The sequence below is a fragment of the Columba livia genome, chromosome 6 (assembly GCF_036013475.1).
Source record: "Columba livia isolate bColLiv1 breed racing homer chromosome 6, bColLiv1.pat.W.v2, whole genome shotgun sequence".
NCBI lineage: Eukaryota > Metazoa > Chordata > Aves > Columbiformes > Columbidae > Columba > Columba livia.
In genome coordinates, this window is record NC_088607.1 from 21,692,545 (window position 1) to 21,716,601 (window position 24,057).

General features: G+C 40.1%; 1 protein-coding gene across 1 annotated transcript in view; it reads left to right on the forward strand.

The window, feature by feature from the left end:
• TM9SF3 (transmembrane 9 superfamily member 3) overlaps window positions 1–24,057 on the forward strand; it is a 46,236-nt gene continuing 22,179 nt past the window's right edge. Inside the window, exons 1-6 of the mRNA XM_065067508.1 lie at window positions 1–249; window positions 8,306–8,501; window positions 14,798–14,920; window positions 19,895–20,055; window positions 22,863–22,940; window positions 23,838–23,969. Coding sequence (XP_064923580.1) covers window positions 154–249; window positions 8,306–8,501; window positions 14,798–14,920; window positions 19,895–20,055; window positions 22,863–22,940; window positions 23,838–23,969 — 786 coding nt within the window. The 5' untranslated portion in view covers window positions 1–153. The remainder of the gene's footprint in view (window positions 250–8,305; window positions 8,502–14,797; window positions 14,921–19,894; window positions 20,056–22,862; window positions 22,941–23,837; window positions 23,970–24,057) is intronic.

The following is a 24,057-nucleotide window of genomic DNA, read 5'->3' on the forward strand; positions in this document are numbered from 1 at the left end:
CTGCCGGCCGCCGTAGGCGCCGCGCTTCCGGCGTGCGACCGGGTGACGTGGCTGGGCGGAGCGGACGTGGCGTCGCAGGTCGGCGTTGGCGGCGGGGCGCGGGCCGGCTCCGCGGCGGGGCCTGCTGCGAGCGCGGGGACGCCGAGGCCCGAGATGGCGGCGCCCGGGCGGCAGCTCTGCGGGGCCGCCGCGCTGCTGCTCCTGCTGTGCCTGCCGCTGCGCGCCCGCGCCGACGAGCACGAGCACACGGTGAGGCGGGTCGCGGCCTCCCCTGGGGGCGCCGCGGCGCTCGGGCCGCAGCCCCGGCCTCCCCCCCGCCGCGGGACCCGCTGCCTCCGAGGGGCGGCGGCGGCCGTAGCAGCCCGGAGAGCGCGACCCGGCGGGCTGGCGTGGGCGTGGCGGGGAGCGACGGGCCGCGGCCTTGGCGGGGAGCGGGTGCGGCGGGCGGTGGCTCCCGCCCGGGGGGCTCCTCTGCTCTCTGCCGTTGCTGTGACCGCGCGGGCCGAGTTTGCGCGGGGTCGGTCTCACTCTCCGACTCTGTACGGGCGGGATGCCCGGGGAAGCGCTGCCGGAGCTGTCTGGTGCGGTTCGGGCGTCCGTGTCTCAGCCCCGGTGCTGCAGCGCTGAGGCCCCCGCCGCGGCTCCCGGCGTTTCGCGGTGCGGATAAACCCGGCAGCTGCGCGGGCCGCGCTCGGAGCCGCTTCCGCGCTGCGGGCCGGGCGCGCCGCCGGAGCGGATACCGCTTCCGGGAGGGGGTTGCTTTGATTCCCGGCGAAAGTCCGAGCCGGAGCGCGGGGCTGCGCGTCCTGCGCAGTGACAGCCCTGCGGGGCTGCGCGCCGTGTGGCAGCTGCCCTGGCGGGGGTGTAGGCGAGTAGTGTGGGGCCGGGATGAGGTGTGGGAGCAGCGGGGGCTCTCGGGCTTGGAACGCTGACGTGGACCCCGAAGGAAAATGGATGTGTAAAATACTGCTGGCTTGAGTACTCACCTATTGTTGTGAGGACAGTTTTGCTAAAGTTCTTGCTGTATCACCCAAAAAGAATCTCTGGGAATTAAGTACTGCTTCTCTGTCAGTTTCTGCTCTTGCTTTGGAATGTTGTCTCCGTAGTTTTTGGTGCGGGAGGGTGGGAGTCTGTGCCATGAACCAGGACGTGGTTTTTGGAATGAGACTTTGCTGAAAACCATCCGTTTTCTCACAAACTGAGTGGATTGGAGTGTGGCTGTGATTAAACACAGTGTCTGTCTGTCAGAACTTTGGTGCTCTTGAGCAGCCTGGCTGGTGAACACTTGTTCAGTTTTTTAACATAGCTCGCTCTAGGTGTGGTATGGTTAGCTCAATACGTGATTTTAATAAAACAGATAAATAGCGTTAATAGCTTTTGTTTAAGCAACACTTTAGTTGCCTGATTCTATGTGTTTATGAGACCTGAAAACTGTTTAGAATTGTGTTCATGTTTTAAAAGCTAATGGGATTTCTCAGTGATGCAGTTAATGACAGAAGAGTTAAGCTAACATTGAGTACTTTCAACTAGCTTAGGTTTCCCGTTTTGTTGCTGAACCTGTATTTTATAGTTAGGTTTCTGCTGAGGTGAGATGGCTGTCAGCATAGCAGTGTGTTTATTTTAAAGGCTGTTTGACTTGAGTGATTCCAAATTATTAATTCAATATTGTTAGTCTTCTAGGGGAAAAAAGATTACATAAAGCTGCTATTGAATCTTTTATTTTTGAGCTCTCCCTTCAAAAGTGAATTCTGATGGGATTTAGGTCTTCTGAATGATTATTTTAACAAATATCAGTGGAAATCACAAATGCCTTTTGAAGGCTTGTCATTTTTTTCCATCTAAATTGCTCAGCTGTTCGAGATTATGTTATAACTCTGTCTCTTTGCTTAGTATTCTTGTTCATGTGGTGTCCAGTTTAGTAACATCATGTGATAAGTTAGGAATAGTTGATGTAGGAGGACAGCTACCTTTTTTTGGAAGGCTGTGTCTGTGCTTGGATATTTTGATACTTTAATACAGGAGACTGGAGTGAAAGCATTAATATCATGAATGAAACATGAACACGATTTTGTAGTAGTGCACTTATTTTGAGATTAAGAACCTGAAGGAAATGTTCCTTAAATACTGCGTTTTAATGAATTTCAGTTTTGAATTTGACTGCAGTTGGAAGATTAATCTTTCTATAACCAAAGTGCTTTATTACACTTATTTTAGAGGCTCTGCTCTCTTTTGGGGAAGTGGAGGGAAAACAGTAGGGCATGATGGCTTCAAAATCTAAATTTCAGTAACTTTAAGATTTGAGTCCTATTGGTAGGAATACACAGCAGTATGTGCTGCTGTTTCCTCGTTAATGCTTTAGTGTGCAACTTCTTGTGTATGAGCGCTTGGTGGTATCTGGGCGGAGGTGTGTTGTTATACTGCGCACAGTTTACTTTTAACTGCCGATGTACAGGGCCTTATCTGTGTTGAGCATGCCAAACATTTGGAGGTACTGACTTAAGTGTTTAATGCTCTGTTAGCAGGTTAATTTCCTGTACTGCTATAGTACATAGTAGTATACAATATTTGTAAAATAATACATGTGTGCTATAATATGTATTTTTGTATTACTATAAACTGGCTTTTCATGTTTCATATATACGTCCTTTATTTTATAATGGTAGGACAGCATAACCGAATATTATAAAAGGTAATTGTCAAAGGACTCTGCATGAAGTTCTAGGACTATAAGTACTAGTGTTTTTGGAGATTTTTAGGTATGGATAACTTCACTGTATCAACAGCTAAGTGAATTAATCTTTAAAAATGCTGTCTGCATTTCTTTAGGGGAAGAATAGTATAAATACAAGATAAAGACTAGAGTATTTAAAATCAATAGTAAGTGAAGCTAATCTAGGATTTGACACAGCATTTAAAATCTCCATTATCAAAAAACAGTGCAGCAGCATAACTTCAGAGCACAACAGAACAATTTATCAGAAACTAACTGAAAACTTGTCTGCTGATTCTTTAACGTATGTTCATGCTTTGGGGTGTGTAATGTACCTGCTTTTTGGTTGTATTCTCATGCTAACATTACTTCAATTTAATTATCAGTGCTCTGTAAGCATGGAAATACATGACAAACATTGAAAAATAAACAAAACCCAGCCTGTGCTGTGTAGTAAAGTTTCTTAATTTATAATGATTGAGAAAAGCGTTTTTCTTTGACTTTTAGCCTGATAAAGTATGTTAAAGCCCTGAGCTTGTAAAGCTTGTTTAAAGTTGATACATAAAATCTTGAAATTTGTATTGTACATGTAAATTGTCAGTTAGAGAAATGCTGCAGAAAACATTTTGGCGCATGCAAAATACTGCTTTGAATGCAAAGTTGTGTGCAGACGAGCACTGATTCCTTTTTGCAGTTTGCATGGTTCCGTTTCAGAGAGGTGAAATAAATGTCACAGAAGCAGGACGTGGTGTACCTGAGCAACCTTGTGCATCTGGGAAGTGTAACAGTAAAAGAACTGCTTGTGCAGGAGTTCAGACTGTGCCGCTGGGACAGTTCTAGCCACGTTTTCGTGAGGCCTGCAATTCAGAGAGGAATGAAGAGATGTTACTGGAAATAAACCACTTTATCTGAAACAGAGCATGAGGCTGAAATCCATGGTTTAATAGACTGTGGATGTGAGCTGCGAACATTGAGAATTATCACAGTGCTTGATAGGCAGAATATCTGTAAGACGCTGGGGACTGAAGTCTGGGATATCACTCGCTGGTTGAGTCTCACTTCCTGCCTCTTATTTCCCATCCTGCCTCTGCAGTTTTGCTCTGCCAGTGACAGGTTATGTTGGTCCTTTTTCCCCCAAAAGACGTGCTGGTGTTGGAGGAACTGTGTTGTGGAAAACCTCATTCCAGACTTTAACTTGAGAAAGGGAGTAAAATTGAATATTTTCTGAAAGAACAATTTTGATTTGAATTAATTTTGCTGAATCATCACATAATATTTGGTAGTTGTAATCCTCTCAGTGCCTCCATCATTTTCTGCAAAATGTTTTCATGGTTTGAAAAAGAATATCAACAACCTGACAGTCTCATATTCGTTTCTGCAGCCTTTCCTATACTGACTTTATCTAGCCTTAATTGTTTTATAGAATAAATAGTTTAAGGTTACCATGCTAATTTCTGTGATTGTGCAAGGATGGCTTAAGTTGCTTTGCACATCACAAGTGCCCTAAGGGGTACCACCTCACTACCTGATCGTCCTAACCACACTTCTTCAGTTTAGCACCAAGGATGCTGTGGGAGACTGTGTCAAATGCTTTACTGAAGTCAAGGTGGACCACATCCACCGCTCTGCCATCATCTATCCACCTTGTTATGTCTTCATAAAAGGCTATGAGGCTGGTCAAGTACGACTTACCCTTGGTGAAGCCACATTGACTGCCCCTAATGACCGTCTTGTCCTTGATATGCCTTGAGATGGCACCAAGAATAAGTTGCTCCATCAGTTTCCCAGGGATGGAGGTGAGGCTGACCGGGCTGTAGTTACCCAGATCCTCCTTCTTGACCTTTTTGAAGACTGGAGTGATATTTGCTTTCCTCCAGTCCTCAGGCGCCTCTCCCATTTCCCAAGATTTGGCAAAGATGATGGAGAGTGGTCCAGCAATGACCTCAGCCAGCTCCGTCCGCACCCGTGAGTGCATCCCATCCGGACCCATGGATTTATGGATGTCCAGACTGCTTAATTGCTCCCTAACCCAGTCCTCATCAACCGAGGCAAACCTCTCCATTGTCCTGACTTCCTCTGGTGCCTCAGCACTACGGGGCTCCTCAAGACAGCCTCCGGCAGAGTAGACAAAGAAGGCATTCAGTACCTCTGCCTTTTCTGTATCTTCTGTCACCAGGGCACCCACCCCATTCATCAGTGGGCCTACATTGCCTCTGGTGTTGGTTTTATCTGCCATGTATTTGAAAAACCTCTTTCTGTTGTCCTTGACCCCTCTCACCAGGTTTAATTCTGAGGATGCCTTAGCTTTCCTAGTTGCCTCCCTACATCCTCTGACAACAGCCGTATATTCTTCCCAAGTGGCCAGCCCCTCCTTCCATGATCTATAAACTCTCCTCTTCCACTTGAGCTTACCCAGCAGTTCCCTGTTTAACCACGCAGGTCTCCTGGCTCCCTTCCTTGACTTCCTATGTGTCGGGATGCTCTGATCTTGAGCTTGGTAGAAGCAGTCCTTGAATGCCACCCAGCTATCTTGGGCCCCTTTACCTTCAAGCAGTCTTGCTCATGGGATTTCCCCATGCAATTGTTTGAAAAGGCCAAAGTTTGCCCTTCTGAAGTCCAGGGTTTTAATTCTGCTTGCTATTCTGTTCCTGCCACACGAGCTCCTGAACTCCACCATTTCATGGTCTCTGCGACCAGGGCAGCCCTCAACCTTTACCGCTTCAACCAGACTCTCCTTGTTAGTGAGGATGAGGTCCAGCAGTGCTGTTCTCCTAGTTGGCTCCTCCACCATTTGCAACAGAAGGTTATTGTCAATGCACTAGAGGAACCTCCTGGACTGTGGCTGGCTGGCTGAGCAGTCCTTCCAGCAAACATCAGGGTAGTTAAAATCCCCTATGGTAACCAGGGCCTGTGACTGTGAGGCTGCTCTTGGCTGCCTGTAGAAGGCCTCATCAATTTCCTCACGCTGATCTGGTGGCCTGTAATAGACACCCACCACAGTATCACCCCTGCCAGCCTGCCCCTTAATCCTCACCCATAGACACTCAACTCCCTCCTCATCCGTGCCTGGACAATACTCAATACATTGTAGTTGCTCTCTCACGTAAAGAGCAACTCCACCACCACGCCTGGCTGGCCTGTCTTTCCTGAAAAGGAGGAAGTAATAAACGTAGACTTTGCTTACGTTTGGTTTGGTCCCTTTTCTCTCCAGACCAGACTAATGGCATCTTGGAGTCATTGTGGGAACAAACTTGTAGGCGCTGAAGGAGGGCTAAGCATCATGTGGATAAAAGACAAGCAAAGACCAAATTTGTTATTTTAGATGTCGCAATTACAATGTAGTTATATTATTATATCAGAAAATGTAACAAGGTTTTGATATGTTCTTGGAAGTTGGTTTGTCACTTGCAGGTGATCTGGTATAGTTCCAAAAAGGCAGAAGTCCCAACTCAGTATGAAGCTGGTCAGAAACAAGAAGCTAAGTGAAGTGGTGGTCAGTTCTTTATTCAGGCACTGTCAGAGGTGAATTCACAGACCTTAGGGTGCTGTCATATTCTATTACTGAAGGTTGAACAGAGGCACAACTCGATTCATGCGCAAGCTGTTGCATTATAAGAGATAATGCTAAAGTGGGCTCTTGACAAGTTAAGACCTTTTTGAGAAAGGGCTGAAAATATGTTCTGCAGCTGCTAGAGGAAGAAACAGATGATGTGCCAGGCATAACAGACTCGAAAGAGATACAAATGAACTTGTCCCTTGCTGTATTGGCAAGAGCTGGAGGTGATACCGTAGTGCAGATTCCACAATCTGCTTCTGCTGCTGAGGGGACTGGAACTGTGGGGTTTTTTTTTCTATTTCCTTCTTTCCCAACTTTCTTTGAACAACTGCGCTGCACTGGTATAACCTTTTTGGTTGCTGGCAGAGAGGAGCAATGTCTTTCTCTTGTTGTGTTGTTTAGTCTTTCTTTGCTCCTTCATTGACATTTTTTACCCGTCAGAAATGTTTTGAAGTGTGTGCTCTGCAAATGGGCAGGTTTGTGAAACTGGTGCTTGGTCTCTATTGCAGCTCAGAATGAAATTAGTAAGATATTTAAAGTTTCTTCTTGGAGGTTGCTCCAATAAGAGGCTGGAAAGACCCTTGTGCATCTTTGTAAACAAAAAAAGATGAGGCTTGTAATTGAGATGACGTTAGTATAAAGGGATTAAATTATTTCCCAAAGCATGTTTGTTTAAATCCTTGAGTTTAACTTTTAAACACCTCGTATGAAGAGTTTATTGCATTCCATGTGTAGCTAATTATTTCTGAGTTAACCTGTTGGTATGACTGTAGTTATTCAGAATAAATGGAGCTGAAGAGCCTTTGTTCTTTTGTTAAAAAGAGAGATGCAGAAGTATATTCAGTATTTCAACTGGGCGCCATGAAAGTTGTGGCTATTTAACATTTGACTTTCTTTTCCTCTCCACTGTGTCCTGTGTTTGTGTATTTGTCTTAAGATAGTACCTTATTCTTCTGTACTTAAAAAAAAAAAATCAGGCTCTGAATGGTGATTGTGCTTGCAGGTGCATACAGTTACAAGTAGGTGTTGGGGGTTTTTTTGCTTTGTAAGTTAGATCACTGTCCCTCCCAATCTGTTGAAATTATAGTAGGTGAAGAAGTTGTGTTGGGTGGGAGGCTTTGTAGTAACCAACAAACCTGATACCTCATCCAGATGCATTCAGATATACTGCAACTTATGGTGTCAAATCACTTAATTATCCTGAATTAATGCAGTATTTGAATACTGGTAGATGGATGGTTTTAAGGACATTTTTGTTGTTGAACTGTTACAAGGACTTGAAAAGAAATCACTGGCTCCTGGAATAAGTTTTCCTTGTTAACAGTAGCTGTGGAAAGTGAAGGGTGGATGTTCCCAGAAAGAATTTCATGGCAACCACCAGACTCCTTGCTGTTTTGTTTTGTCACTGTGAGAATGTTAGAAATGCATCAAAATACAGTCCTTCTGTCTGACTTCCTTTGTCTCTTGGCTGCTGAGGGTATACCACAATTTAGTTTTGGTGCTTCCTGTGAGGTGTTGCACTCTTCTGGGAATTTTGAATGTAATTTATATAATTGCAAAAATGAAAAGAAGTTGCATTTTAGGAAAATACAGTATACCTGTCACCATGGGTAGCTTGCCTGATTTATTTGCTAAGATCATGTTTAACAAGACATTAGTCTGATATTTCCTTTCAGTGGAGATAAGTAGAGTTTTGCTTTTAACTGGTGCATGTTTCCACAACATTTGTAAAAGCTTCTTTATTTGGGGAACTTCTGCTTTTCTTCTGTTCTCTGTATCTTCTGCTCCTGTACTAAATTTGTATAAATGCCCCTCTTCCGATACTTCAGTGATAGGCTCTACTAATTTTATGATTAACTAAGCAGGCTGAAAATCTTGTCCTAGAATCCCTGCCACCCAAGATACAAAAATACTCTAATGTCTTAAATGTTGCCTGTGATTGAACAATCCTGCCTTGCTAGTTGATATGAATAAGAGAGTTCCTTGAGTATTTTTATTCTGCTGGGCTGCTCATCCAACTCAATTACTTTATCTTTCAGTACCAAGATAAAGAGGAAGTTGTTTTATGGATGAATACAGTAGGACCCTACCACAATCGCCAAGAAACATACAAATACTTCTCTCTTCCTTTTTGTGTGGGATCAAAAAAAAGCATCAGCCATTACCATGAAACCCTAGGAGAAGCACTTCAAGGAGTTGAATTGGAATTTAGTGGTCTTGACATCAAATTTAAAGGTAAGTGATTGAAAGTGCGTTTAGTCTCTTAAAAATCTCACGAACCCTTAGAACTAGGAGAACTGAAAGTTTCCTGCTGCTAGCAACTGAGTGTATTTTATATTGTTGCTTGAAACACCCTTGAAGGTTGTGTACTGCTGTTGCCTTTTCAGGTTACAATAAAGGTTTCATCTATGTGCCTTCTAAGGAAGATTCTTACAGGAGAAACATGCTTCTGAACTAACTGATTGAATTTTGTAAAATAAAACTAAGCTTTCTGCATATGAACGATTTAAAGTATATTTACTGGAATTAATGTTTTGGAATTATGAATTCTGAAGATTTATTTTTTCCCATGATGTTGGGTACTTGTAGACTCTCTGGAGTTGGAAAGGAGTAGCAAAGGCTCAACATCTCGAAGTTCTACAAAGTTAATTATTGTATCCTTCTGGTTACTGTCTATTTTAAAATACATTTGACAAATACCTTTATATTATTGGCTGTAAATTATCATAAGCCAGTCAGGATGGAACTGGTCTCGGTTATTTTTTCTGTTGTTTCCAGCCCTCTCCTTCTTTCCATACTGTTCCAGAGATGATATTTGACTTCCTTTACAAATAGGGCCCCAGTCTTCTATTGCACAATTTCTTTTTATGTGTTCTTTGGTACCCAGAGCCCTTTCAGATACCTGTAACTGGTAGTTGCAAAGCTTCAGAGAGTAACAGATTCTTTTTGTCTGTATTGAATTTTAACATTGATAAATTTAATCCAATTTGGGTTTCTGTGTATATGTATTTGTTTTTCCTAGAAAGCTACACTTCATTGTATCACCAGTGCTTAGCTGGATGGAGAACTTAAGCATAGTATCTGTTGTCTCAGCATTTGCAATCAGATGGGATTTAGTTTCTGAAAAGTGTTCTCTCTAGATGCAGCACCAAGTTTTAAAGACTGGAAGGTTTGTGACGTAATGTTTGCTGTTATGAAGTGTGCTGTTCCCAGATCTGGTTTCTGAAGATTATTCGTAGTTAATATATTCCACTATCATATCAAATTTTTGTTGGATCAAGTCTTTCATTTTGTGACTGGGTGTACTGAGCAGATTGTGCTGTTCTGTAGCTCACTTTTCAGCATATCTGTCCTGGGCCTGCCCTGTTCCTTATTGACCTGGAGGTCGTAATTTTGTAATCTGATTTTATAGAAGTGCTGAGATGGTATCAAGGGAAGGAAATGGACTAGCTCAACATCAGGAACTAGCTGAAATGCTTGAAAAATTTTCTGTGTGAGGGGCCCAAAAGAGCCAGAGCCTCTGTTGTACCAGATGTACATGTAGTAGTTAGACTGGTTTAGATTTGTAAAGCATTTCCATCTATTTTTTTCCTGAAATAACAGATGAGAGAGATGAAACTTTCAGTTTATCTTTTGTCTCCTCCTGTGACTGTTTTACAGTCTGTAGTCAGGCGTAATTTAGCTTTCCAGAATATTTGCTGTCATTTCTGAGGGAAATGTGCAGAAGCAGAGCACTGGACAAATCCATTCTTCTGTGATACACTCTCAAATAGTTCTGTAAAATACTTTAATAACAAAGAAATTAATGAGTTTCTATTTCAGTAATTCTTTAACACTTAGGAAAAAAAAAAGATAATTATGTCTGTTTTCTTAAAAATAAGGGCAAGCTGGGTAACACTGAATCTCCAGCTCCTTGATAACATAAAAATGGATACCATTCTTATTTGGTTAAGATAAGTCTTTTGGAATTCAGAACTACAGGGAGTCAGAGTCACCCCTGACTAACACAGATTCAGAATGGTGGAAAAGTGCTGTAGGTTTTGTGTCTTGTGATTGTTTTGGTTTTCATTGTGTCCCTGCCAGATTAGTAATTCTTTACAACAGGTAAGCCTGTTTTCCTTAAGTCTGATTTTGTTTCATTTTCCTTTGACAAATATAATTTAGATGCTTGAATATGCATGTAGACACCTAAGTGTAGGGAACTGCTTTTCAGAATGTTGGCATGACCATCTGAAATGTTACAGTTTTTCTTCATGAGAGTCAGATCTAAGTTCTGAGTTAGCAGATAATGATGCTTTTCCTCTTGTTTGTTTGGGCTTATGGCAAGACTAACAGTTACAGGTATTTTTCCTCTTTAAATGGTGTCACAAAAGTTTACAAAATTAGATTTGGATTTTAGACTTGTAGTTTTTTATCCTATGGAGTGAGTAAAGGGGAATTAGAATTGTTCTAATAAATTAGCCTCTGTGATAAAAAAACAGTTCCCTTTTTCTCAACAAAGTTTGGCTGGACAGCAGTGGCAGGTAAGTGTGAAATTGCATGTTGTTCGTCATATTTGAAGAATTATTTAGGCTGCAGCTGTCAGTAACTGAAGTACTGTAGACTGCATAAGTAAAACTGCCTGTTGAATTAGTGGACCTTGCCTGTGTTTTTGAAATAGAGTAAGAATATTATTGCTCTGCAGGAATGTATTCTGCTGAGAATGGAGGTTTGCACTTGAATGTGCTTGGTGGTGACTGGTGGGACAAATCTACAGCGTATTCAAGAATCCATGAAGTAGCATTTTATTTTTGTATTTAAAAATGTGTCATGTGAATGTCATGTCATACCTGTGACCATACGGGATAGCTGGACTTCCCTTCTGTTACAAATATGAAAAATGCTCTTGTATCCCAGGTCTCAAATCTGTACAAGTATCTTTGTGAATAAAGTAATGAATTATTAACATACACTTATATTGTAATATAGCTTTTAAGTTTTCAGTTGGCTTAATTCTCTTGTCAAGCTAAATCTAGAATAATAATCCTTTTTATGTAATATGTCAAGTTCTTTATTCAAGCATTTGAATTGACATCCTCTATATTTCACCTGAGACCTATTGAATTATTAAATGTATTGAACATTGGGATCATAGCAACTTCAATGAGAAAATTAGTTTTTGACATTGCTGTACAATACCAATTAGAAAATATGAATTTAAAGGGGAAAAGTATTTTTTAACGTACTTGAATTTTGTGCTTATTTAGAAATGTTATGAAATTACCATACTTCTAAGTGATAACTCCTTGCCCAAGAATTCCTTCTGCAACACCTCTAGAAAATACATCAGCCATTCACGATGATGTTCAGTGTTGTACTGGGAGATGGGCAGATGTAATGAGGTTTTATATGGTTTATATGTTTGAATAAAACCCAGTTGATCTGACTGTTCATAGGAAATTTGAGATCTGGCATAAGTGCACCTGCTTTTGTAATGGGTCTTGCTTTTAAATCCGCTTAATGTGCTTCTGACATGACTGAAGCTGTGTTATATAGCAGATGTTACCGCTTTGATATCCCTGATAGAGACACAATTCAAAACATACCTGTAACTTCACATTCCTCCTGGATACACACACAGCCATAACTTGGATAAGAACTAGCTCACATATGCAAAACTGCAGATTTGGTAAAGCTGTAATGAAGTAGACTACAGCTTCCTAGCCACTGGACACTGTTCTAAACTACTCTCATTTGATCATTTAATGCAGTGGGTTTAAGCTTAACCATCTAATCCTGTCCTGTAAGAAAGGGCAGCTTCACCGTTCTCAGTGGCTGGTGAAAGGAATGTTTGTCTTTGTTCCTCTGGCCTTCATTCAGATGTTTTATGGGGAGGTAAGAAGAACTGTAGCATGTATGTAGCATGGCTGAGGGTGAAATCAGATACCATATGTGATGTCAGGCCTATATTTTGCAAGAGTTGTTTCTAAAGGTTCTGCTGGGGTTTTGTGTGTGTGCACGGGAGTAACTTGTAACATAGTTGACCCACACTTTTTGTAATATCACTGTGATGTCTTTCGGTGTTCTGAATACCAGGAGTAAAATCCATAAAAATGGATGAAAACAGTATTTTGGTTGCATGCTCCTATCTGCAGCCTGGTCGGATGTCAGTGCAGTCACTTCACTTCAAATGATATTTGAAAGTGGGTTTGTTGTTGTTTTGGCTTAGGCGTTTTTTTTAGCAGCAAAAGCCAGTGTTTACATCCTGGACTATTAGGTGCAGGATGGCTTATTTCAGTTAGTTAAAAACCAACCAACCAAAACTAAACTAAATACCAAAAAAAAAAAGTTATGAATTCCAGGGATCTGAAAGCCCATGGAGTAACTTGGTATTAGATTACAGTCTAATACCAAATTTGGTTTGGTTAATAACTGCAAACAAAGGGTGCTGTATTCAGACTATGGGATGGGAAAGGTCTCTGAAAAGGACACTTATAGTTCATGTGATTTTTTTTGTTTGTTTGTTTTAATTTCAGTAGTAGCACTTGCTCCCCTCCCCGTGTTCCTCAGTTGTGCTAGTATCGCTGTGTGTGGGTGAACAAGTCAGCAAGGAGCCACCTAAAACCAGCCTGGCCCCATGGCATTTCCCCACATCAGGCTTCCCTGCCCTGGCGATAGGTAAATGTGTCATTTAGCAGCCGCTACCAGTTTCTCTTTGTCCTGGTTTGGGCTGGGATAGAGTTAATTTTCTTCCTGGCAGCTGGTACAGAGCTGTGGTTTGGAGTACAAGAACAATGTTGATAACACACTGATGTTTGACCTGTTGTTAAGCAGTCAAGGACTTTTCAGTTTCTCGTGCCCTGCCAGGTGTATAGGCAAGACAGCTGACCCACCTGGCCAAAGGGACATTCCATACCATGCGAGGTCATGCTCACTATAGGTTTTAGGGGAAGCTGACCCAGGGACCCACTAGTCAGGAACTGGCTGGCTGTCAGCTGATGGGTGGTGAGCAGTTGCATTGTGCATCACTTGTTTTATGTATTCTGTTACTATTGTTGTTTTTATTATTATAATTATCCCTTTCTGTCCTATTCAACTGTCTTTATCTTAACCCATGAGGTTTATATTTTTTCTGATTCTCTCCCCCATCCCGGTTATGTAGGGAAGCGTGGTGTTTAGCTGCTTATTGGATTTAACCACAACATTCTTTTATCCTTATTTTCCCAGCAAAAGTTTCATTGTCTAATAAGTCAATCTGAAAAATGGGTTTTCTTCAGTTAGAAAATGAGCTTTGAGTGCATTCGTTAGGTCTTGGAAGAAACAAAAATAGAAAATACTAAAGTTTTCGTAAGAAATAGGAGGAAGAGATGCATCCATTCCAAAATAGCCAGGGGCACTATTTTCTCCAGGGCTACAGGAAAGCAGTGTAGTGCTGCAGGGCTGCTGTTGGCAGGTTTCTTGCTGTCTTGCTTCACCAGGCTTTGCTTCACTTTTGCTTGACCGGACATCGTGTGCATATTTTAAAATTGTCATTGTCAGAGAAATAATGTTTTGTGTTGGCAATATTCTATTTGCTGGTGCTTTTTCTGTGCAGGTGATTTGATTTTAAGCTTTATATGGCAGTTCTCCTATATGAGAAAGCAAACTGAATTTTGGTACAGATTAGAGATGTTCTTTAAATTAATTTTATCTGCTGAAAATGAGGCCTCTATTCCAGTGATGACAAAAAGGGGAGGGAGGGGCAGCTGGGATTATTTATGTTCACTTTGTTTCACTATTTGCAGAGTGAAAACATTCACTAAGAAGCAGATGGGGTTTTTCTGGTGTCTAAATCTATTGCTGCCTGAACTCTTGTAAATATGAGCCTTTTAGTCTTGTTTCACTTGAAAGAAAACATTAGGAAAGGAAATTAGGATGTGAAAAAAAAGGCTGCTAACTGCATTACTTAGGAACTGTAGTTGGGGAAAACTAGCTTTCTGGCTCGAAGAGGTCGATTTATTTTATTGACAAATGCAGCCTCTTGTGCATTCTTCGTGTTATTCCTATCTTTGTCTTCTTTTTTCTCTACCTTTACCATGATTGCTTTGTTTCTTTCTTTATGGTAGTTTCTTGAAAATTGCTGAGAACTTTAAAAGTTTTATTTTTTTTACGGACTGTAAAAAGCTCCTAGTCAGGGAGCCTGATTATACTAAAATGGAGAGATAATATAACACACAGTTTTAGGTATCTATTAATAATGTCGTACTTCTCATGGTCTTTCCTGGTAAAGCAAATAAATCTTAGTTTAGTGTGGGTGAAATAGCAAAAGGATACTTGGAGACCTTTCCTTTCCAGTCTGTGGGAAGCTTCTGCATGTGGAAGGGTGGAATTACAAGAACAATCACATAATTGCTGTAATGGTTCCTTTTCAAATGTCGTTTTTTGTTACCTACTTGAGGACAACAGAGAGGGGTTAAAGACTCCAGCAATGTCCTTTCCTCCATTTGCTTGGTTTGCCTTTGCTTTGAGCCAGCTCATTAATAAATCATTAATTGTGCTTTATATTTTTGCAGACGATGTCATGCAGACTACGTACTGTGAAATTGACTTGGACAAAGGCAGAAGAGATGCATTTGTGTATGCTATTAAAAATCACTATTGGTACCAGATGTATATTGATGACTTGCCAATATGGGGTGAGTGATATTGTGCATAAACAACTTGATTACAACTACAGGAGGCCTGTCCTAGGGGGTTTTCCAGAGTCATTTAATGACTAAGCTTTATTACAATAATCTCATAAGTATGTAGAACTCGTGTAACCAAACAGTACAACTAAGTTAGGGGATTGTTGCATTGAAAGAACAGTTGGATGGCTTGTACTAGTGAAATACAAAAAAAAAATAACAAGGTCTTTTGTTTCCCAGGCACTGATGTAATAATACCAGGTTTTTAGGGTTAAATTATATTAAATATTCAAGTGGTAATTAGATAGGTCAAATATAAGGTCCATGTTATTGTGTTCTTGAATAACAGTTTTTGTAAAACTCAGTGTTTTAACTTTATTTTGCTAGTTCTCAGGTTTATTAATAATGCAAGAGTTGTTTGATTTACTTTTGTGGTAAATTAGTGGCTTTTAAACAGTTTTGCATGTGCACTCTGCGGTTATACGAAGTAGCTTTATTTTATTTGTTCTTATACGGTTTTTAAAATTGCTTTTGCTGAGTATTAATTTTGGCTTGTGTCACAAACCAAGATTTGTGTGTCCTTATTGCCATTGTCTCCTAAGGTCTGTGTTTTTTGTCACTCCCTTGTAACCTGTGATCACATACCTTGTAAAGACTGCTCTGCAGATTGCGTTTTTCACTGATAGCAATCAGCCAAACTTCCCAAGCCCTAATCTCCTTTTTGTAGATGTAAACTGAGGGGAAAGGAAAAGCACCACAAAATGCTCTGTTAAGGTAAGGTCTTTGTTGCCTGTCTCTGCCTGTGTTCTGAGAAGGATGCAAAAAAAAAATCCTGAAATAAAGAAAACCCTACAACACCTACAAAAATAAAGTTCACGACAGAAGTTCTTTGATAGATAGTGCGCTGTATGATGTTACTCATCATTCATTCATTCTGACAATGGCTGTTTTGTAGCTCTTTCTTTTAATTGTTTTTAGAAAGCAGCTAGCTGTTGAAATATGAGCCACAGCCAGAAGCTGCAGTGTTTTATTTGTTTATCTGTTATTTAGGAAGTCTCTTGCTTTTTTTAATGTATCTGTTTTGAAGAGATAACATTATAATGCCTGACAGGAGAAGTACTTGTATTTCGTATTCTTTTCAGCTGACTTGCTCAGTGTGTGTAACAGGTCTGTGGCAGGGCTTGGAATAGACCTGAATTAATCTGTGTGGCCTTTACTGTACTTCTTGTGCAATTGCTGCTAGGCTTTCTAAAGCATCCACGAGTGACAGTTGCTACAATATTTTTTATGTTTCTGGCCTTTCAGCAAAAGATCAATGAATGATTTAACTAGACTAGTGGCAGCTCTGTAGGCTTCAGACTGCCCAAGGGTGATGGATGCTAACCTGACTTCTTTGGACTCTTGTGTGACTAGCAAGTTTTCAGGACTGATTTTTCTCATCTTATTTTGGAACATTTTTTTTCTCACCTCAAATACTGAAGAACAAATATACTTACTAAATCTTCTATACACTGACTAAATTTTATGCTCTCTGCTGAAAAATCTGGTTTACTGTGATCCTAGTGTTTTTAATGTTCTTCAGTAGTACGCTTTGTATGCACACGAAGCCACTCCTAGTGCTACAGCTAACAAACATGCAGAATCTAGATACCATCTTTGTATGACATTAGGAAGCTGGGTTTGATTTTTGTTTGGGACCAAGAACTCAAGTTGTGACGCTTAAAAGATGACTGCAACATTGTAAGCAGTGGCAGTTTTATGCAAGGATATAATCTGACATCAGGTGTGAATGCAAGCAGCGCTGACGATTTGGGGCTGTATCTCCTGAGGGCTGTGTAAAACCAGCAGGTCTGCAGATTGGTCTGTTGATATTAGTCTGGCTTTTATTCCAAAAAAATTAACTGGTTCTTGATGGATGACTGACAAAGGAGCGGATGCACCCGAACTGATCAGAAGGGTTCATCTGCAAGCCTGAACAAGTCTTCACAGTATCACAGTATGTTTGGGATTGGAAGGGACCTCAAAAGATCATCTAGTCCAATCCCCCTGCTGGAGCAGGAACGCCCAGGTGAGGTCACACAGGAACATGTCCAGGCTGGTTTTGAATGTCTCCAGAGAAGGAGACTCCACAACCTCCCTGGGCAGCCTGTTCCAGTGCTCTGTCACCCTCACTGAGAAGAAGTTTTTTCTCAAATTTAAGCGGAACCTCTTGTGCTCCAGCTTGATCCCATTACCCCTTGTCCTATCATTGTTTGCCACCAAGAAGAGCCTGGCTCCGTCCTCATGGCACTCACCCTTTATATATTTATAAACATTAATGAGGTCCCCCCTTAGTCTCCTGTTCTCCAAACTAAAGAGCCCCAGCTCCCTCAGCCTTTCTTCATAAGGGAGGTGCTCCACTCCCTTAATCATCTTCGTTGCCCTACGCTGGACCCTCTCCAGCAGTTCCCTGTCTTTCTGAACTTTGCGTTCCAAGTGCAGTTTAGAAACTATGGATATGGCTTATCTGCATTAATTATGGTTTTGCTGAGTTTCTTTCAACAATAGGAGTATTTCAGGTTCTGACTGCTGCCTAAAACTCAGAACCTGAAATATTCCTATTGTTGCTGCTCACTGAATAGTTTTTATTATAAATAACTTCTGTTATGAATATGGCGTGAGTGATGTTGTACACATGGCTCCTCCAGCTTGTCAGTGTCTTTGACTGTATTATATAGACTTGCCTAGTACCATGTAATGTGACGGCAGAGGTACTAAGGAAAACTCATCTCTTTTCCTTGATTGTCATTGCATAGCTCTTAATTTCAGTAACTGTAATGAAAAACATCAGGACTGCTTAAAATATGTGGGAGTAAGAACTTTAGTTATTATGATGGCATCTCTGAAATACTCTGAATACTGAGAAGGTTTGGTGTGGTTGGTTTTTGTTTGTTTTAAGATAGTGTTCAGAACAGGTTCCCCTAAGCTTGCATTAAAAATATCTTGTGCTGAAATGGCTTTTTTTTAAATTTTTTAATTTAAATTTAAATTTAATTTAATTTTTTTTTTTTTTTTCATTTTTTAATATGTGTAGGCTATCATGTTGATCTACTTCATTCAGATTACCTTTCCTGAGAACCCTACTAGCCAGCATGTATTGTATGTACTGTATCACCCAGTCCACTGTTATTTTCCCGTGTTGATTTGTGTCATGTAGCTGGATTAAACCAAAATGTTGTTTCCTAAATGTAAATGCCTAGAGTCCATTTTTTGTGCTACCAGAAGAAAGTAAGTATTCTCTGGAGAGCTTAACAGAAAAGGATTCAGAGAGTGTTCATGTTTGCTGAGAATTCTAGGCAACTTCTATTTAATTCAGTTCTTAAAGCAGACCACTCACTTCTCTGGGTTCATCCAGGTGGATTTGTGTCACTCCTGTCTCCTGGGGAACTTTAGTTGTGTTCTTCATGGTTTTTCACCTTCGTAAGGCTAACTGCTGTAAAAGTCATAATGCACAACCATTAATATTTGAAATTTTCCTTAGGAAGTCCTCAAAATACTCAGTAAAGAGGACTCTCTTTTCAGTAAAGACTGGGCATAAAATAACTGCTGATAACTAGAGGTAATGACTTCAAACTGCTGTTTGAGGGCTTTGGAAGGTTTACACTTTACTTTCTGACCTTAAAAATGCAACCAGATCTTTTAAAGTGTATTCAGATAAAACTATTCAATTTTCCATTTTTTCCTGAATTGCTGTTCTACAGTGGAGTGGGTAGGCTTGACTATCTTTGTTTCAGGACATCTCCCTAAGTATATGGAGCACTGTGTTAGTTCTGTCCTTCACGCAGTGATTGATCAGAATGTCCTTTAAGCTGTGTAGAGATCTGTATTGTCATGGTTTTGGATTCTGCCCTGGGAACAGATGGTGTGCCAGGTGCTGGGCTGTATGGTATAGGCACAAACTGGTGTGTGTTTCACGGGGATGGCAAGTACAAGGCAATCCTGACAAATGAGCGTGAGTAGAAAACAGGACACAAAAATACCACCTTGAATATGAAAAAGCACAGGTAATCCACAGGTGCCATTCCTTCATATACCTACTGCTTCGTGATAAACTGTTCCATATCCTTCACTTGTTCTCCCACTTCCCCCCACCTCTGTATCTCTGGAGTGCTGCTTTTGTTGCAGCTTTCCATCTTGTATGTGATCTTTGGTATGATGTTGTTGATGTTAAAGATGATGCATGTTGCCTGTGAACTTGGTGACTCCTAGACTTGACTTTTTTTTTGTTTTCAGCATAGTACATTCTCTGGGATTTTTCTGTAGTACATTAAACATTTTGCAGTAAGTTATTGAGAAGTCGGAATTTAATGATGGCTAATATCAAGTTCACTGGAGTTCTGATGCTCCAGAAGCATCTGAGAAGCTTTCCATGTTACTGGTGATCAAAATCTTCAAGTAAATGATAATTTTCTGAATTTTTTAGTGCAAGTAACAGAGGGGAGTAGTCAAAAACTGCGATTCTTGGCGAGCATTGGAAATGTGTGCAAATGAGAGCGAAAAGTATGTTGGAGAGTCAACTAATGAGGAATACAGGCAAAGTAAAATTTTTAAGAGGAAGAAAAATGCGTGAAGGGGTGGATGTGAGATGGGAAAATAGAGAGGTTGGGGCTAAGCTGTGCTCATCAAAATTAAATCTGTATTCAGCTAGTTGTTTACCTGGTAAGAATTCCAAATAAAACTAGAGGAACTGTTGTTGTGTCTTCTGTTTCTTCTGCAATGTTTGGAGCTCCATGCTTTTTCCTTTCAATGTCATTACAAAATGCTTCTTGCAGATACCTGTATTACAGTTAAAAAGCAGAGCATAAGGTCTGCCATGTTCTCTTTACTGTAGTTACGTTGCTTTTATTAGCTCGCAAAATGATTGTAATGCATATTTAAAAAAATAATTACAGAATATTTGAAAAGCAAACCTGTAATAGATGCTTACACTTGTTTCCTGTGCAGGTATTGTTGGAGAAGCCGATGAAAATGGAGAAGATTATTACCTTTGGACTTATAAAAAACTTGAAATTGGTTACAATGGAAATAGAATTGTAGATGTCAATCTGACCAGTGAAGGAAAGGTGAAATTGGTACCAAACACAAAAATCCAGATGTCATATTCAGTAAGTAATTTGGTGATGCATCTGTAATAAGAAACTCTACATGGTGAAATAGCTCAAAAATACCTACTTGTACACCTGCTACTATGTATTAATATGTGAGGCTATATTAGAGGAACATGCACCTTCACTCCTTCAAATATTTTTTTTTTTCATTACTGAAAAACCTTGATAGGTTTATTAAGAAGAAATGTAAACTGTTGATTTTTGAAACACGTCAAACAAACTAAAGCTGGTGTGATCTACAGAGAAGTGTTCTGGTTGGAAAGGAAGATATCCTGAGAGGTATGGAGACTAGGATCCCCCAGTAGGTAGACGTTTTCGTAATGTTTGGAGCTCTGACATTTGCATCATAGATTTGCACTGGATTCTGAGCTAGGACCAAAATCCACAGTAAGCCTTTGTACGTTGCAGGCAGTTAGTACCAAAGCTTATTTTGCTTTTGTGATTCCAGTAGAAATTTGTCTTATTTATATAACCTTATTAGTAAGTTTTTTTTCTGAAGCTCTCTGCTATTATATTGAATTGCTATGTTAAAAGGTAATGAATAAACAGTGTTTGCTGATCTGAGATAATGAATTCAATTTTTCAGTTTTTGTCCATATTTATTTGATGTTACTTAAATCTGTAATGGTTCATTTCTCGTGCTCACCACATTTGTATACTGAAACTAGTTCTTAATGCATTGCTTTTCTACAGTGTTTTAGCAGTAGGTGTCAGCATAAGACTTTATTTCAAAGGATATTCTTGCCACTATTACATTTATCTCGAGCTGAATAAGTTGTATAGGTTGAAGTGCAGATAACTGGTTTTTATCTGTGCTTTCTAGAATTACTTTTACAGAAATCCCCTATTTCTACTCCAAAATTGATCTTAGAAACCTTGGGTTTTTTTATTTCAAATTCCACCAGCTTTATGAAGTCCATTTGCTCTGTGAATTTTGAGGTGGACAGCACTAAGTAGCTGCCAGTAATGGAAATAACATTAGCCGTTCCCTTAAAATACTTTTAGCATATGGTGCTTAAGATTTACATTTCCAATTCTGTTGGCACCAGTGGGCAATCGTTGGGCTGGCACGTGTGGGGTGTTTAATTCACAGATTGTCTCTGGTTGGCCTGTTCTCTGCAGCACTTCTTAGTGGCAGATCCTCTAAAAAGAAATGTATCTGCTTTCACCATTGTTTTAAGCTATTAATGTTTTGAGGTACTAATCTTGAACAAGACTAATTTGAATTGAGGAACAGGAATATTACCTCAAAGTTAGTAATACTTGAGTCTTGGGGTTTTTAATCTGTCTCAAGACTGATGAGTGATAGGGGTATTCCATCTACATTTATGCACTTCTATACTGAATAAGAGTACATCTGCTGGAAAGGATAATTCCTTGTCATGTATTTTAAAAAAATACGTGCAAGGGACTGCATTTTTTTTCAAGATCGCTAAAAATGTTAATATTTCCTAATCTTTGCATGCCTTTGAAGAAATTTTAGTGTAGATTTGTGTTTAATTTCTGAAACTGCATTTAAAAATGAAAACAAACACAGCCTTGCAAATATTGTGAAAAATACTTTGTGCTCTTGTATTAGCACTGTATAGTTCATTAATATGATTAAATCTTCAAAAACCAAAGCAAATCCTCTGTGCAGCTAGTGGAGTAACCAACAGCAGCAATATGCTGCTAATCTCTGATAGTATGGCCATAAATGTGTACTTTTCCAGCTGGTTTCGGAGTTACTTGTTGGCAATTGGAAGTGTCTAGATTGCACAATCTCATGGTGTTGCTGATTTTAGACTGCACCTTTTAGAAGTTTGGTGTCTGGCTTTTAGGGTCCAGCTTGATTCCTTTTACCCAGTTCCCTTCCAGGCAGCTTGTATCTCAGTCTATGCCCATTTCTTTCCTGTTGGCATCTGGTTTAAATCTGCTTTCATATCTTCAAATTCCTCTCACTTCTGCTAGACTGCATCTTTTTTCTTGGGCATAGTACTCAGCGATTTTACGTAAAGGTGATTTCACTGAACACCAGTCTCAGTGCATGGCAGCAAACCAGATCTCAGCTGCCATTGCAAGGGCAGATGAAGCGGGTCTTGTCATCGCTCAGTGAACACCAGTATTGTTCTCCACAAGCCTCTTTTTATACAACACAACACATGGAAATGTTGAGAAAAAGGAGTGTGCTGTCAGAAAAATAAAAAAAAGTAGAAAAATTCCACTGCTTTCTAGCATGTCATTCTTGAACATATTTAAACATGCCTTCTTTCTCTAACCTCTGTTCTGAAATCTTGGGCAAATTTGGGAGGATCTTTTTACAGTTTTGCCTAACAGTGAAGAAAACTAATTATTTTACAGGTGTCTACTGTGGGGAGAAAAAAAACACATTTAAATAAAACACATTTGAACTGTTCATTTGACAAAACTGAAAAATAAGGTCATTTGATGGATTTTGGTTTTGACATCTTTAGTATGAGTATCTTAATGAACTCCTTCTATAATCATCGACAGGGTTTGTTGTATTTGACAACTAGAAGTTTGCTTCTTTGGTTGGTCTCACAGAGACAGAGCTGGAGCAGCACAAGGCTGATTTGTCCTTGTTCTTAAGCATAAATAAGATTAGATCTGTGAGACAAGGTGACCGATGTCCATTCTGTGTCAGTCTTGATGAACATCAGTCCATTTTTTTTTGCCAAAACCTCAATTCATATTGAAGAAAACATCTGAAGTGGCAGATTTTTAAAATGTTTGGGGTTTCTGCATGTGAGTATAGCTGGACATATTATTATGAGCTTTTCAAGTGCAAATTTTTCTGTGTTCAGGTGAAATGGAAGAAATCGGATGTGAAGTTTGAAGACCGATTTGACAAGTATCTTGACCCGTCTTTCTTTCAGCACAGAGTATGTATTCTTCTAAGACAACCTTATAAAAGACAAATTCAAAATGGTTGCTTTAGTTCAGAAGATGTCTTGGAATTTTTGGATGATATCTTTGAATTTGTGGATGTCCCAGGTGTTCTGGGACAATAAAGCAGGCAGGTCTAGGACTGTAGGTTTTAAGTGATAGTTTTCTTGTTCAAATAGGATGGCTCCAGTTTTTAGAGTGCTTCAGTAAGTGTCTGCAGGCAAGCTTCAAGCCTGCAGCAAATACAAGGCAGTTCAAGTAAATATATTGACGCGATTGGAAGCAATCAAGTTTCAGGGACACAACTGTGCAGCAGTTGGTCATATGTATACTTTTTACCGCCGTAAATGCAAAGCAAAAGGCATAAGCCTAAACCAATTGGTGATATCAATTGTGATGGTTTAAACCTGAGGTTGTAATCTCTTTAGTAGTACACTGAGCTATACTTCTTTCTGAAATTAGAGGTTCTGGGTTCTGTTTGGAGCTCCATGAAAGCCAGAAGTTTACTTATCAGAGGCAAAATAATGCTGTGCACATGGTGCTGCCTTTGGCTTTTTGACTGTGGGCATCTCTTTTACCACTTAAAGCTCTCTGCTGGGAAGGCAGCAGTGCATGTGTCTCCTTGCCTTTACCCAGGCAGCATGCACAGCCAGTCCTTCAAACTTTGCTGGCACTTACCTAAGCTGGGAGAACTTTGTAATGAGCAAGCTTGGCTGTTGAAAAGCTTTGTGTATGCTGTTTCACAAGCCAGTTTTAGTGGGGCTTTCTACAAATGAACTGTTACTTAGCAGGACAGCTTGTCAGCACTAGCTAGGCAATGATTTATCCTTATTGGAACAAATCTGAAACACATTTACAGTTCTAAACCTTAGGGATGTGTTTTCTTTTTATAGATTCACTGGTTTTCAATTTTCAATTCTTTTATGATGGTGATCTTTCTGGTTGGCCTAGTGTCTATGATATTAATGAGAACTTTGCGAAAAGATTATGCAAGATACAGCAAGGAGGAAGAAATGGATGATATGGTAAGATCTGCATTCACACTTTAAGTCTCTTTTTTAAGGCTTATTGCTTTTTTATATTTATTGTGTTAGCAGCTCTGAATGGCCTTTT